Raw genomic sequence first — 14,119 nt, 5'->3', positions numbered from 1 at the left:
CCTCTTCCCCCATGTAAGGTAACGTATTTCAATTATGTGAAAAATATACACATTGTTGGTAGACAATTCCAAGTTTGAATATATTCAATAGGGGTGTCACATTACGCCTGGAGAGTGTCACAACACACTGCAATACAGAAGGAATGTATTGTGATACTAAACCAGACATAACACCAGTAGCTGTATATAGACTCATTGATATGTACTCTCAACAATTTTTTGGGCAGATCAATACTCTGGATTAAAGAAATAGAAAAAGTCATTTAAAGTAATTTGATGCCTGAATAATTAGCATACATGTTATTATCTCATTTCAAATGAAGAGACATATTGTTTATATTCAATTCAGTGTATTTCAAATGCAGTACAGCTTATAGGAGTTTTACAACATAATAACAGACATGTGCCAAATTAATATATCTTCCATTTCAATATTTAGACTGATGAAAGCCTGTATTTACAAATAATTTTCTTATATTTATCAGACCAGAATTACTTAAATAATATTGCAATTTAAAGTATCTTCTAAGTGCTTGTAAATATAACACTTTGAGGAAGTGGTAAAATGCATTAAAGTGTTTTGTACGAAACAATCTTTTACTCTTCGTGCGAGTTCAGATATAAACAAGTCTTCATTAAATATATTCTGAGCATACCATATCTCAGCAAAACCTTAAGTAAATGGAAGCTCTTTTACATTTGTTACCCAATTAACATTACCCGACATACAGTCATCAAATGATGCTTTGTAACATGAAGTTAAGATACAATTATTTGATCCGAGGAGCTTCAGCCAATATTTTACAATTTTACTTATTCGTGTCACATACATAGCTAATCTTTGTAATTCAAAATATAACTAAGCATGTGATGAAGTCTTGCATACAGATATTTTTTCTTACAAAAATCAGTTTGAACTTTTTCGACCATTTTGCCATGTACTGCTTATGGTTCTTCCACATCCTCACAATGTGAAAGGCTCATCCTCGCAAAAGAATAGAGAAGTATAATAAGAGGCCCTGTATCACTCATTTGGATATTTAAACAATCATGGCAATATTTCTCATTGAAAGTAGTAAATGTTTTCCCATTTCAGCCTTCTCTCTGGTTCCAAGAATGCTTCATGGACAATTTTGCTGAGATCCCTATGCATGTCTGGTTACAAGGGTTGGGATCTTGATTGTTTCTAAGTAATGACCTGAGAATAAGTCACCAGGGTTGGGGCTAGATCCTGGTAACAGGCTTGAGTTCTTTTCTTCATGCCAAGCAGACATATGAATGGTTGTATAATGGGTGGTATCTCCACTGTTTCCAAGTAAAGATCCTAACAAAGAAAAGTGTTTTCACTACTGATCTTCAAAATGTGTCAAAGTATAGTGGTTCTAGACATAATGATTCTTCAGTTATTGTGTCATTTCATGTATTTAACAGGTTTTATGCAAGCGACCTTGAAAGTAGGTCAAGGCCATTGATTTTTTTGAATTTTTTTTCACATTACAATAACATATACATTTCATTATACATAATGAATTCCACTTTCACCCATACTTTCATACTAATTAATATTGCTCTTTTTGTAAGTGGCATTTTATTTTTTGTAATGTTATATTAGAAAGGAAGGAAAATCAGATAAGAGAAATAAGAAAACAAAGAAATAGAAGAAATAAAGACAGGTAAATGGACAGAAAGAAAGACAGACAAGAGAAGTACCAGTATTAAACAAACCAATGTAAAGGATAGAATTCTGGTAATATATAAGTGTCAGTAGCTAAGTAATTAAAGATAAAAAGTTTCAATATTGTCTCTTTTTTTTTTCAAATAAATTTAAATAAGATCAAACATATAATCGGCAAAATTTAGGTTTAGATAATATCAGGGCAATAACTTTTGCAAAAAATTTTGAATCAAAATTCTTTTCAAGGAAACACAACAACATATCATGATCACTTAGTCTGCTTAGTTTCAAAGAAATCCGTCAAAAAATGTAGGAGATCTCCGGACAAAAAATCAAATACTGAAATGAACAAAGGCAATAACTTTTGCAAAAATTGTCCAATCAAAATTCTTTTCAGGGAGACAACTTCATATCATGATTATAATGTATACCAAGTTTCAAAGAGATCAGTCGAAAAATGTAGGAGGAGATTGCCCGACAAACCAAAGTTTCGCATCTATTAAGAACTTAACATGTTGTAAAAGATTTTGTACTTCGTCACATTCCCATAATACATGCTCTAGTGTGCCTATTTCTATGTTACACAGTTCACAGAAAGAACTGTCTACTATTCCTGCCTTAAACAAATATGCATTAGTTGTCAAAATGTGCTGATTAATTCTGTACTGAAATCACTGTAATTTGGTATTTTTCGTAATTTTAAATGACATTTTAAATATTTTTTTCCAAATTTCATCATCGAATTATAATATATCATTCCATTTTTTTTAGCTGTTGAAATAGTATCATTTTTACAAAATAAGCTTTAAAAATCTCATATCCCCTTTTTATTTTTCAAAATCATTTCTATATTAATTGGTATGAATGGATAGTTAACACCTACTTTTGACCTATCGCCTCGTATAATATACTCGTAAAAAGTTTGTATTAATATCATAAATCTGTTTGAATTCTTGAAATGTGTAAAATGCATAGGTATTTCTATCTCTGATTAGATCATATGATTGATATGATTTAATTTTATAAAACTCCATCCAAGACACATACCTCAGTCCTGTCATATATCATACACCTATAGAACAAAAGAACCTTTTAATGCATTGTACCAGCTATCAGGAGTGATGTCCTCAATAGGAGACCAAAGACAAGGCAATCTCATTTCACAGACTTGAATGAAAGGTGGTTTCAGGTATAAGGGTTTTATGTTTGCTGGAAAAATAACGGCCGTTAGCAGTTGATATTGCATTACTCCGAGTATCCCCGTTATATTCTGTTGATATTACATTACTCTGAGTATCCCAGTTATATTCTGTTGATATTGTATTACTCCGAGTATCTCCGTTATATTTTGATGATATTGCATTACTCCGAGTATCCCCGTTAAATTCTGTTGATATTGCATTACTCCGGGTATCCCCGTTATATTCTGTTGATATTGCTTTACTCTGAGTATCCCCGTTATATTCTGTTGATATTGCATTACTCCGAGTATCCCCGTTATATTCTGTTGATATTGCATTACTCTGAGTATCCCCGTTATATTCTGTTGATATTGCATTACTCGAGTATCCCCGTTATATTCTGTTGATATTGCATTACTCCGAGTATCCCCGTTATATTCTGTTGATATTGCATTACTCTGAGTATCCCCGTTATATTCTGTTGATATTGCATTACTCCGAGTATCCCCGTTATATTCTGTTGATATTGCATTACTCGAGTATCCCCGTTATATTCTGTTGATATTGTATTACTCGAGTATCCCCGTTATATTCTGTTGATATTGCATTACTAGAGTATCCCCGTTATATTCTGTTGATACATTGTACTACATTACTAGAGTATCCCCGTTATATTCTGTTGATACATTGTACTACATTACTCGGAGTATCCCCGTTATATTCTGTTGATACATTGTACTGCATTACTAGAGTATCCCCGTTATATTCTGTTGATACATTGTACTACATTACTAGAGTATCCCCGTTATATTCTGTTGATACATTGTACTACATTACTCGAGTATCCCCGTTATATTCTGTTGATACATTGTACTACATTACTCGGAGTATCCCCGTTATATTCTGTTGATACATTGTACTGCATTACTAGAGTATCCCCGTTATATTCTGTTGATACATTGTACTACATTACTAGAGTATCCCCGTTATATTCTGTTGATACATTGTACTACATTACTCGGAGTATCCCCGTTATATTCTGTTGATACATTGTACTGCATTACTAGAGTATCCCCGTTATATTCTGTTGATACATTGTACTACATTACTAGAGTATCCCCGTTATATTCTGTTGATACATTGTACTACATTACTCGAGTATCCCCGTTATATTCTGTTGATACATTGTACTACATTACTCGGAGTATCCCCGTTATATTCTGTTGATACATTGTACTGCATTACTAGAGTATCCCCGTTATATTCTGTTGATACATTGTACTACATTACTAGAGTATCCCCGTTATATTCTGTTGATACATTGTACTACATTACTAGAGTATCCCCGTTATATTCTGTTGATACATTGTACTACATTACTAGAGTATCCCCGTTATATTCTGTTGATACATTGTACTACATTACTCGAGTATCCCCGTTATATTCTGTTGATACATTGTACTACATTACTCGGAGTATCCCCGTTATATTCTGTTGATACATTGTACTGCATTACTAGAGTATCCCCGTTATATTCTGTTGATACATTGTACTACATTACTAGAGTATCCCCGTTATATTCTGTTGATACATTGTACTACATTACTAGAGTATCCCCGTTATATTCTGTTGATACATTGTACTACATTACTAGAGTATCCCCGTTATATTCTGTTGATACATTGTACTACATTACTAGAGTATCCCCGTTATATTCTGTTGATACATTGTACTACATTACTAGAGTATCCCCGTTATATTCTGTTGATACATTGTACTACATTACTAGAGTATCCCCGTTATATTCTGTTGATACATTGTACTACATTACTAGAGTATCCCCGTTATATTCTGTTGATACATTGTACTACATTACTAGAGTATCCCCGTTATATTCTGTTGATACATTGTACTACATTACTAGAGTATCCCCGTTATATTCTGTTGATACATTGTACTACATTACTAGAGTATCCCCGTTATATTCTGTTGATACATTGTACTACATTACTCGGAGTATCCCCGTTATATTCTGTTGATACATTGTACTACTAGAGTATCCCCGTTATATTCTGTTGATACATTGTACTACATTACTCGGAGTATCCCCGTTATATTCAGTTGATATTGCATTACTCGAGTATCCCTGTTATATTCTGTTGATATTGCATTACTCGAGTATCCCCATTATATTTTGTTGATATTGCATTACTCGAGTATCCCCTGTTATATTTTGTTGATATTGCATTACTCGAGTATCCCCGTTATATTCTGTTGATACATTGTACTACTAGAGTATCCCCGTTATATTCTGTTGATATTGTATTTCTCGAGCATCCCCGTTATATTCTGTTGATATTGCATTACTCCGGGTATCCCCGTTATATTCTGTTGATATTGCATTACTCCGGGTATCCCCGTTATATTCTGTTGATATTGTATTTCTCGAGCATCCCCGTTATATTCTGTTGATATTGCATTACTCCGGGTATCCCCGTTATATTCTGTTGATATTGTATTTCTCGAGCATCCCCGTTATATTCTGTTGATATTGCATTACTCCGGGTATCCCCGTTATATTCTGTTGATATTGCATTTCTCCGAGTATCCCTGTTATATTCTGTTGATATTGCATTACTCGAGTATCCCCGTAATATTCTGTTGATATTGTATTACTCGAGTATCCCCATTATATTCCGTTGATATTGCATTACTCCGAGTATCCCCGTTATATTCTCTTGATATTGTATTACTCCGAGTATCCCCGTTATATTTTGTTGATATTGCATTACTAGAGTATCCCCGTTATATTTTGTTGATATTGCATTACTCGAGTATCCCCCGTTATATTTTGTTGATATTGCATTACTCGAGTATCCCCATTATATTTTGTTGATATTGCATTACTCGAGTATCCCCCGTTATATTTTGTTGATATTGCATCACTCGAGTATCCCCATTATATTTTGTTGATATTGCATTACTCGAGTATCCCCTGTTATATTTTGTTGATATTGCATTACTCGAGTACCCCCATTATATTTTGTTGATATTGCATTACTCGAGTATCCTGTTGATACATTGTACTACATTACTCGGAGAATCCCCGTTATATTCTGTTGATACATTGTACTACTAGAGTATCCCTGTTATATTTTGTTGATATTGCATTACTCGAGTATCCTGTTGATACATTGTACTACATTACTCGGAGAATCCCCGTTATATTCTGTTGATACATTGTACTACATTACTCGGAGAATCCCCGTTATATTCTGTTGATACATTGTACTACTAGAGTATCCCTGTTATATTTTGTTGATATTGCATTACTCGAGTATCCCCCGTTATATTTTGTTGATATTGCATCACTCGAGTATCCCCATTATATTTTGTTGAGATTGCATTACTCGAGTATCCCCTGTTATATTTTGTTGATATTGCATTACTCGAGTATCCCCCGTTATATTTTGTTGATATTGCATCACTCGAGTATCCCCATTATATTTTGTTGATATTGCATTACTCGAGTATCCTGTTGATACATTGTACTACATTACTCGGAGAATCCCCGTTATATTCTGTTGATACATTGTACTACTAGAGTATCCCCGTTATATTCTGTTGATATTGTATTTCTCGAGCATCCCCGTTATATTCTGTTGATATTGCATTACTCCGGGTATCCCCGTTATATTCTGTTGATATTGTATTTCTCGAGCATCCCCGTTATATTCTGTTGATATTGCATTACTCCGGGTATCCCCGTTATATTCTGTTGATATTGCATTACTCCGGGTATCCCCGTTATATTCTGTTGATATTGTATTTCTCGAGCATCCCCGTTATATTCTGTTGATATTGCATTACTCCGGGTATCCCCGTTATATTCTGTTGATATTGTATTTCTCGAGCATCCCCGTTATATTCTGTTGATATTGCATTACTCCGGGTATCCCCGTTATATTCTGTTGATATTGCATTTCTCCGAGTATCCCTGTTATATTCTGTTGATACATTGTACTACATTACTCGGAGAATCCCCGTTATATTCTGTTGATACATTGTACTACTAGAGTATCCCTGTTATATTTTGTTGATATTGCATTACTCGAGTACCCCCATTATATTTTGTTGATATTGCATTACTCGAGTATCCCCTGTTATATTTTGTTGATATTGCATTACTCGAGTATCCCCATTATATTTTGTTGATATTGCATTACTCGAGTATCCTGTTGATACATTGTACTACATTACTCGGAGAATCCCCGTTATATTCTGTTGATACATTGTACTACAATACTAGAGTATCCCCGTTATATTCTGGTGATACATTGTACTACATTACTCGGAGTATCCCCGTTATATTCTGTTGATACATTGTACTAATAGAGTATCCCTGTTATATTCTGTTGATACATTGTACTACATTACTTGGAGTATCCCCGTTATATTCTGTTGATACATTGTACTACTAGAGTATCCCTGTTATATTTTGTTGATATTGCATTACTCGAGTATCCCCGTTATATTTTGTTGATATTGCATTACTCCGAGTATCCCCGCTATATTCTGTTGATATTGCATTACTCCGAGTATCCCCGTTATATTCGGTTGATATTGCATTACTCCGAGTATCCCCGTTATATTCTGTTGCTATTGCATTACTCCGAGTATCCCCGTTATATTCTCTTGATATTGTATTACTCCGAGTATCCCCGTTATATTTTGTTGATATTGCATTACTCCGAGTATCCCCGTTATACTCTGTTGATATTGCATTACTCCGAGTATCCCTGTTATATTCTGTTGATACATTGTACTACATTACTTGGAGTATCCCCGTTATATTCTGCTACAACTAGATACGGTCACAAGTAACTTTGTAAGGAGAGGACAAATCAAAAAAAAAAAGGCCTGTGGTTACAAGTTGAATTTTGTGGAGTTTTGAAAATATTCACATTGTGCAGATTTTTGGTTCGGCAAGCAAAGACTGAAGATAACCTATGAACAGTTAAGAAGGTATGAGATAACAACTTGAAGACAAATCAAGAACCAAATCCTTTTTATTAACAATGGACAAAGCTGTTTGTATCACATTCACTCTTATACTATTCAAAGAAGTCAAAGTTAACTCAAGCTTATTTGTGCTTGGTTTTTTTTTGCAGTATAAAATAAAAATGGGGTTTTCCGATAAGCCTTATTTAATGAAAATACACCCGAGACTTCATTTAAACCATCATAAAATTTAGCAAGTACCCAGTAACCCAGTATGAGATTTACGTAAATTGAGAAATTTGAGAACTCTACCTTGAAACATAACAAAAAACATGCTTCCTACTCTCAACAGATTTAATTCATAATTATACTGATGCATACATTATAAACACTCGTGAAAAGTCCTTTAGCCCCACGTTCTGTCACTCATCCATTTCAGAGGCAGATTCAACTTTCAATATCAATTTAAGAGTTTTACTGTGATCCCAATAAAATTCACACAAATCCTTCACAAAAAGAAGGAAAAACACAGTGATCAGTCTGTTATATCAAGTCTCTTGTGTTAATTGTTCCGATGGTACTCTACACAGCTGCATGCTTCTCTCATCTAGTGTCTGAAACAGAAACAAATTCAGCTATTTCAAATTTCATTAAAATTTTATTATTCATGACCTTTAGACAATAGAAAAAATCCTTTAAAGTCTTCAGAAACTTGTCATCATAAAACTGACGATACAATGCAAAAACTTCCAAGATAAATAATAAATTCTGCAGCAGGCTAACTGATGCCCCCTTCTCAATCACCACTCTAGAAGGGCTCCAGGGTTCTCCCTAAAATTGATTTAAAGCTGATTAGTCTTATTTTCAATGGATGTCTGAGGTGGACACAACAACAAACCATTACGTTAGTAAAAGGAGGCTCAGGGGCATCATGTACATGTAGATGGGACTCGGAATGTTTCTCACTTTCAGTAAGTACTGTATATATATACCAACATTTTAGTTAATTTGAACCAAAACACTTTTCCTTATGTGTACAGTTTCAGCATTTTAATTATCAAAATATTCTACATAATTTGTAATATGGTACATGGGTTTGGTACATTAAATTACTGATTTGTAGCTCTAAATTTATTCCACATTTACAATACATTAAAAATGAAATATTTGAAAGCTGCTGCATAATAATGATGCATAAAAAACAAGGCAAAGTCATTTATGAAAAGATATCATCTTATACATTTACTTCATTTTAAAAGTTTCTTATGTCTGATTTAAATTAACAGTGTTTAATTTCCCCTAAAACTGTGTTAAATATTGTGGCAGTACATTTTATTAAAGATTTGAACAGCCCCCATCTTCTCTCAAAAACAAAAACTTGGTTTTTAATCAGAAATATAGAAGTTCCCCTTTGTTACACAATCCAATATGAGTAAACTAGTTCATAATAGCTGTATCAAGTTTTTATTTTTCAAGTACCGGTATTATACAGTACTTTCTTAAAATTAATCATCAATTGACCAGGCAATGAGGACTCGGAGATAACTGCTTTAGACTTGAGTGAACACTCTGGCCTTTCCACCTGAAGCCGTATCAGCTTAATGGCCATGTTTTAAAGTATCACAATTGAATTATATTTGTGAATGCCATGATGCATCGGCACTGAAGATGTGATTCACTGATGAATTGTTACACATTTAGTAGTGACAGATCATAGCTACTCAGACTATAGCTTGGCAGTAGAGCAGAAGATACTTAGGACTGAGGTTTGATGGTAGGGACAGAAGATACTTAGGACTGAGGTCTGGTGGTAAGGACAGAAGATACTTAGGACTGAGGTCTGGTGGTAGGGACAGAAAATACTTAGGACCGAGGTCTGGTGGTAGGGACAGAAGATACTTAGGACTGAGGTCTGGTGGTAGGGACAGAAGATACTTAGGACTGAGGTCTGGTGGTAGGCACAGAAGATACTTAGGACTGAGGTTTGGTGGTAGGGACAGAAGATACTTAGGACTGAGGTCTGATGGTTAGGACATAACCCTTGACCAGGTATCTTCACTTATTAGTGTACGAAACATTGAAATAATGAAACTTTATGAATTTCTAATGATAATACAGGAAATGTTAGAATTGTTTAATTACCTAGGGAAAAATCTTGTTCAATCATAAACATCCTCCTTGTCTGCTACATAACGAATTATATCTTGTGGGGTTAGCAGTCGTTCAGAATCTACATCAGGAATTTCAAAACCTGAAATAGAAAATCAGAAAACAGAATATAAACATACGAAGAGAACTACACCAACTTAAATATAAACTGAATATTTTCATTCTCAAGGTAAAAAGAACATTTACATTAGTTTTGTGGAGATTAAGTATTATAATAATTTGAGTTTAGTCAAACAATGTACAGTAAAACCTTGTTATACCGCTACCTTCTGTCCTCTGTGATTTTGGCGTTATAACAAGTTTGGCAGTATATCGGGTTTACTGTTTTTGAACCCAAATGTTCACACACCAACTGAACTTATGATTTTAAAAAATAATGATAAACTTCAGAATACGTTTTTTTCTTTAAAATTGTAATTTAATGCATCAAATTGTTGAGCGCCCAAAACATATTCACAATATGTATAGAAGTTTCACACACAAATAATGATGTTTACACATGTACGTAACATTCCTCACAGGTTATACCTGTACTTTACTCAAATTGACAGTATTTAACGAGGTCAAAATAGTGTGATTTTAACCATTTGTTTTTGGAATATGATGGGGGATGGCGGTATGCATGTTTTGCGTTACAACAGGTGCATTAACGTTTGGGGAAATCTGTTCTGAGTAAATTAATGGCGGTATGCGGATTAGGCGGTTTAATGGGTGAATTATAACGGCGTTTTACTGTACATGTTTGTAATTGTAGTGTTTTCAAATGTATTCAATCATTTTAAGAGATATGCTACAGAAATGACTAATTTGGTTGAAGTGAAATGACATGCAGGTTACGATATGGTACAAAATGTAGAAAAACCTACCAAATTCATCTTCGACAGCCATAATGATCTCCACATGATCCAAACTGTCAAGTCCAAGATCATTCATAAAATGTGAATTAAGTTCAAGCTGCAAATAAAATTTAAAAAAAAGGTTAGAAAGTCACAATACCCCTTGCTTTGCATATCAAATGATAAAGCTGGCTTTATATATACAACATTCACAATAATACATAAACATCTATTCTAGCTCTAATGTCAAAACGTACATCTACATTTTAAATTAAAAACAGCGCCGACACTATCATAAACTTTTCTTAGAATCAACTTCGGAATCTAAGAATTAACTGTGGTATCTTCTGAATATATTTAAGTAAATTATGTGTACAGACATTTCATTGCCCGACACCAGAATCCAAATCCTAATTGAAAAATTCTGATGAAATGTTTATTGCCTGAAGCCAGATCAGAGTCAGGCATTTATTTAAGCAAACCAATTAATTACCTTTTCTGGATTAATTTTATCATAGAGCTTGAGAGTGAGTAATATTCTTTCCTCGATGAGTTTCAATGTAAGGGGAGGACCACTCTTGCCGTATGTCCTGACCAAAGGGAAACTATTCACCTGTAATGCATAAGTGTGAAACAAAAGTAAGTACCTTGTCTGCATTAATTGAATCATATGCCTGGATAACATTCAGCACTCTTTCTTGGATTTCTTCTTTTGTAATTGAAACCCTGGATGAACAATACCTCAGAGTAGTGGCTGCAATCTGTGAAATACAAGCTAAGTGTAACAACTTCCAGTAGTGAAGTAGAATCCAATGGCTGGAGCGCAAATCCAGATTTTTAGCTTTATTATTTCAACTTTTTTCTTTTATAATTCTTTATTCTAAATATTCTTTAACCCATTCCAATCTTATAAACACATAAATGCACTTTAAAATGATATCCATGATTGAATAAAATTTCATGATACAAATTGATGTCATTTTGTTTTAGTCAAATATTTTTAGTTAGCATCAGTAATAAAAAGATAAATTAATATAAAATTTTACATATCTTCTGAGAATCTAGAACACCTTTGCATCTAGAATCTAGATGCAAAGTAGCATTATATAAAAAAAAATCTATGAGGGTGAAGATTATTTAACCAATTTTTTTCAAATTTTATATTAATTACTTATATGCTCAACAATGTGACATTTGTGCGGTGAACACTTCCTCACCGGACAAAAAAGCACCGATAATTTTTTACACTTTACCCCTCATTTGAGATCAAATGAGGGAGACCTCCGTCATTGGAGGTTTCAGAGGTTGACACCTTTTTCTACATTGTAACAAAAACTGAAATTTTAATTTTCGATGCATCTATGCTCTTGTTGTTTGTACCACGATGCAGTACATGCAAAATTGTAGAAATGAAGAAGTGACATTTTGGTTAGCGTTGATCTAATCTAAGGTCACGATTTTCCCAACAAATCAGTCCAAAGGACTTGTAATTCTTCTCGTGTCCCTGACTCCGGCCGGTACATACAGGGTATACTGCTGAAGTTGCACCCAATGACATTTCATTAGAAAAGAAAAAAAGAAATAAATTACTAGGCGAAAATGGTTACACAGTGAAGTGAAACAATACAGTATGCATGTTATATGTACAATATCTAATGATCCTTCATATATGGATTTGATATCTTTACACAATACGTTTTACATAAAGCACATGGGCTTGTATAAACTTATATGATAAAATTAGCTTGAAACACATATATATATATATGTAGACATGTATTTCAAGCTAATTTTATCATGTAAGTCTGTACAAGCCGCTGAGCATAGAGCAAACATTCATGGCCGGTGATCGTGAACTTCACCTTCGTGTTAGACAGGATACTCTGCGTATTGGAATTTGTAGATATTCTCCAATGATATTTGTGTGAATAAGCTGCTGTCGTAAGTTTACATATCTGACTTCTGAGGCACAGACGATTCAAAGAGACGGCAAGCCGCACGTTTTTCAACATTGCAGCCATTTTGATACGAATGACCTTCCAAAGCGGTGCAGTGGCTATTTTCTCCCCCCAAACTTGCTAGAAACGGGCGGAGAATCGGCATGTAGAGTGATCTCCCCTGACCGGTTCCACATGACTACTTAATTTAAGTTTCATAAGCATCGGGTGATCACTTTCTGAGCCTTAACGGGAAATTTTGCCGAATGAACGAATTAGAGCAAAATCAAATAGTTCTAAGCAGTCTTTTTTTATAAATCATGTTCGATTCCTCATTAATTCTACAATGTTCGGCAACTAGTTCAACCCGGCCTGACGTCGATGTTAACTGACGACGCCATTTCGTTACCAGCTTTTGTCAGTTTTGAACTGTATGATCTTCTAGTATATTGCACGTGTATGTGGGTGCATGCATGTATGGGAGATAAGCACCACCTATGATATTTTGGTCTTGAGCAAATATTTACAACTTTGAGGACTTTCCCACGAAAAATGGCAAGGACAACTCATTTTATTATTAAAAATGAAAAGTTACTTTAGGGAAACATCATAACCTCACTTCTAGTTTTGCGAACTTGCTGTAAACCAAATCGCTACTTATTTATGTCCTACAAGTAACTTACTGACAGCTTCACATGATGACGGTATACATAAATGCCAAGTATTGAAATTCGTATCTAGCTGTTATATACAGTATGTGAGGAAGGCTTTGGGTTTTCTGTCCCCTGGCCGAGACATACCAGAGTCTGTAAAATGGTAGTTTCTACTCCTACTTACNCTGGCCGAGACATATCAGAGTCTGTAAAATGGTAGTTTCTACTCCTACTTAACACTCAGCAATTTAGGAGTGGGACGACTGATTCGTCCGTTGTCAGTCACGGTATAATGTGACCGGGTTATAAGGGTGTCCTGCTGGATGTCTTCGGCAGTATGTTTCAGTGAGGTAAAAGTTAGCACTATAAAGTCGGCATCAGTTCCGCGCTATCAGAAGGAGACAAACACGAACATATCGCAGCCTCCCAAAACACACGCGCATACACTACACGTATGCATCTTGCACACAGGGGAAGCCGTCCTGACCATAGCTGTTGATAGGACGTTAAACAATACTAAACCAAACCAAACATGGAAAGCCTTGGCGGGAAAATCTGACGGTGCATGCTTTATGACGTCATAATCTTACGCCTGATTGCCTACAGGGAACACTTGCTACCCCATCTGTGTACAGACAGAAAAAGGTAAATTAATCATTCAAATATG

The 14,119-nt window shown here is 34.6% G+C and overlaps 1 protein-coding gene across 2 annotated transcripts; it reads right to left on the bottom strand.

Annotated features, from left to right (window-relative positions):
* Positions 1-8,192: 8,192 nt before the first annotated feature.
* Positions 8,193-12,936, bottom strand: LOC110453893 (acyl carrier protein, mitochondrial-like). Of its 2 annotated transcripts, none has more exons than XM_021503098.1 (5): positions 12,725-12,936; positions 11,510-11,623; positions 10,893-10,980; positions 10,000-10,108; positions 8,193-8,471 (listed from the first exon to the last, which is right to left on the bottom strand). In XM_021503098.1, exons 1-4 carry the CDS (start codon positions 12,881-12,883, stop codon positions 10,017-10,019), a joined length of 453 nt encoding a protein of 150 aa, XP_021358773.1. In that variant the 5' UTR covers positions 12,884-12,936; the 3' UTR covers positions 8,193-8,471; positions 10,000-10,016. The 2 variants fall into 2 exon arrangements, with proteins under 2 accessions (XP_021358773.1, XP_021358772.1); XM_021503097.1 differs by lacking the exon at positions 11,510-11,623 and adding an exon at positions 11,356-11,475.
* Positions 12,937-14,119: the final 1,183 nt, after the last annotated feature.

Source organism: Mizuhopecten yessoensis, unplaced genomic scaffold (genome assembly GCF_002113885.1).
Source record: "Mizuhopecten yessoensis strain PY_sf001 unplaced genomic scaffold, ASM211388v2 scaffold7539, whole genome shotgun sequence".
NCBI classification, from domain to species: Eukaryota; Metazoa; Mollusca; class Bivalvia; order Pectinida; family Pectinidae; genus Mizuhopecten; species Mizuhopecten yessoensis.
This window is presented reverse-complemented; position numbering and strand designations above follow the sequence as displayed.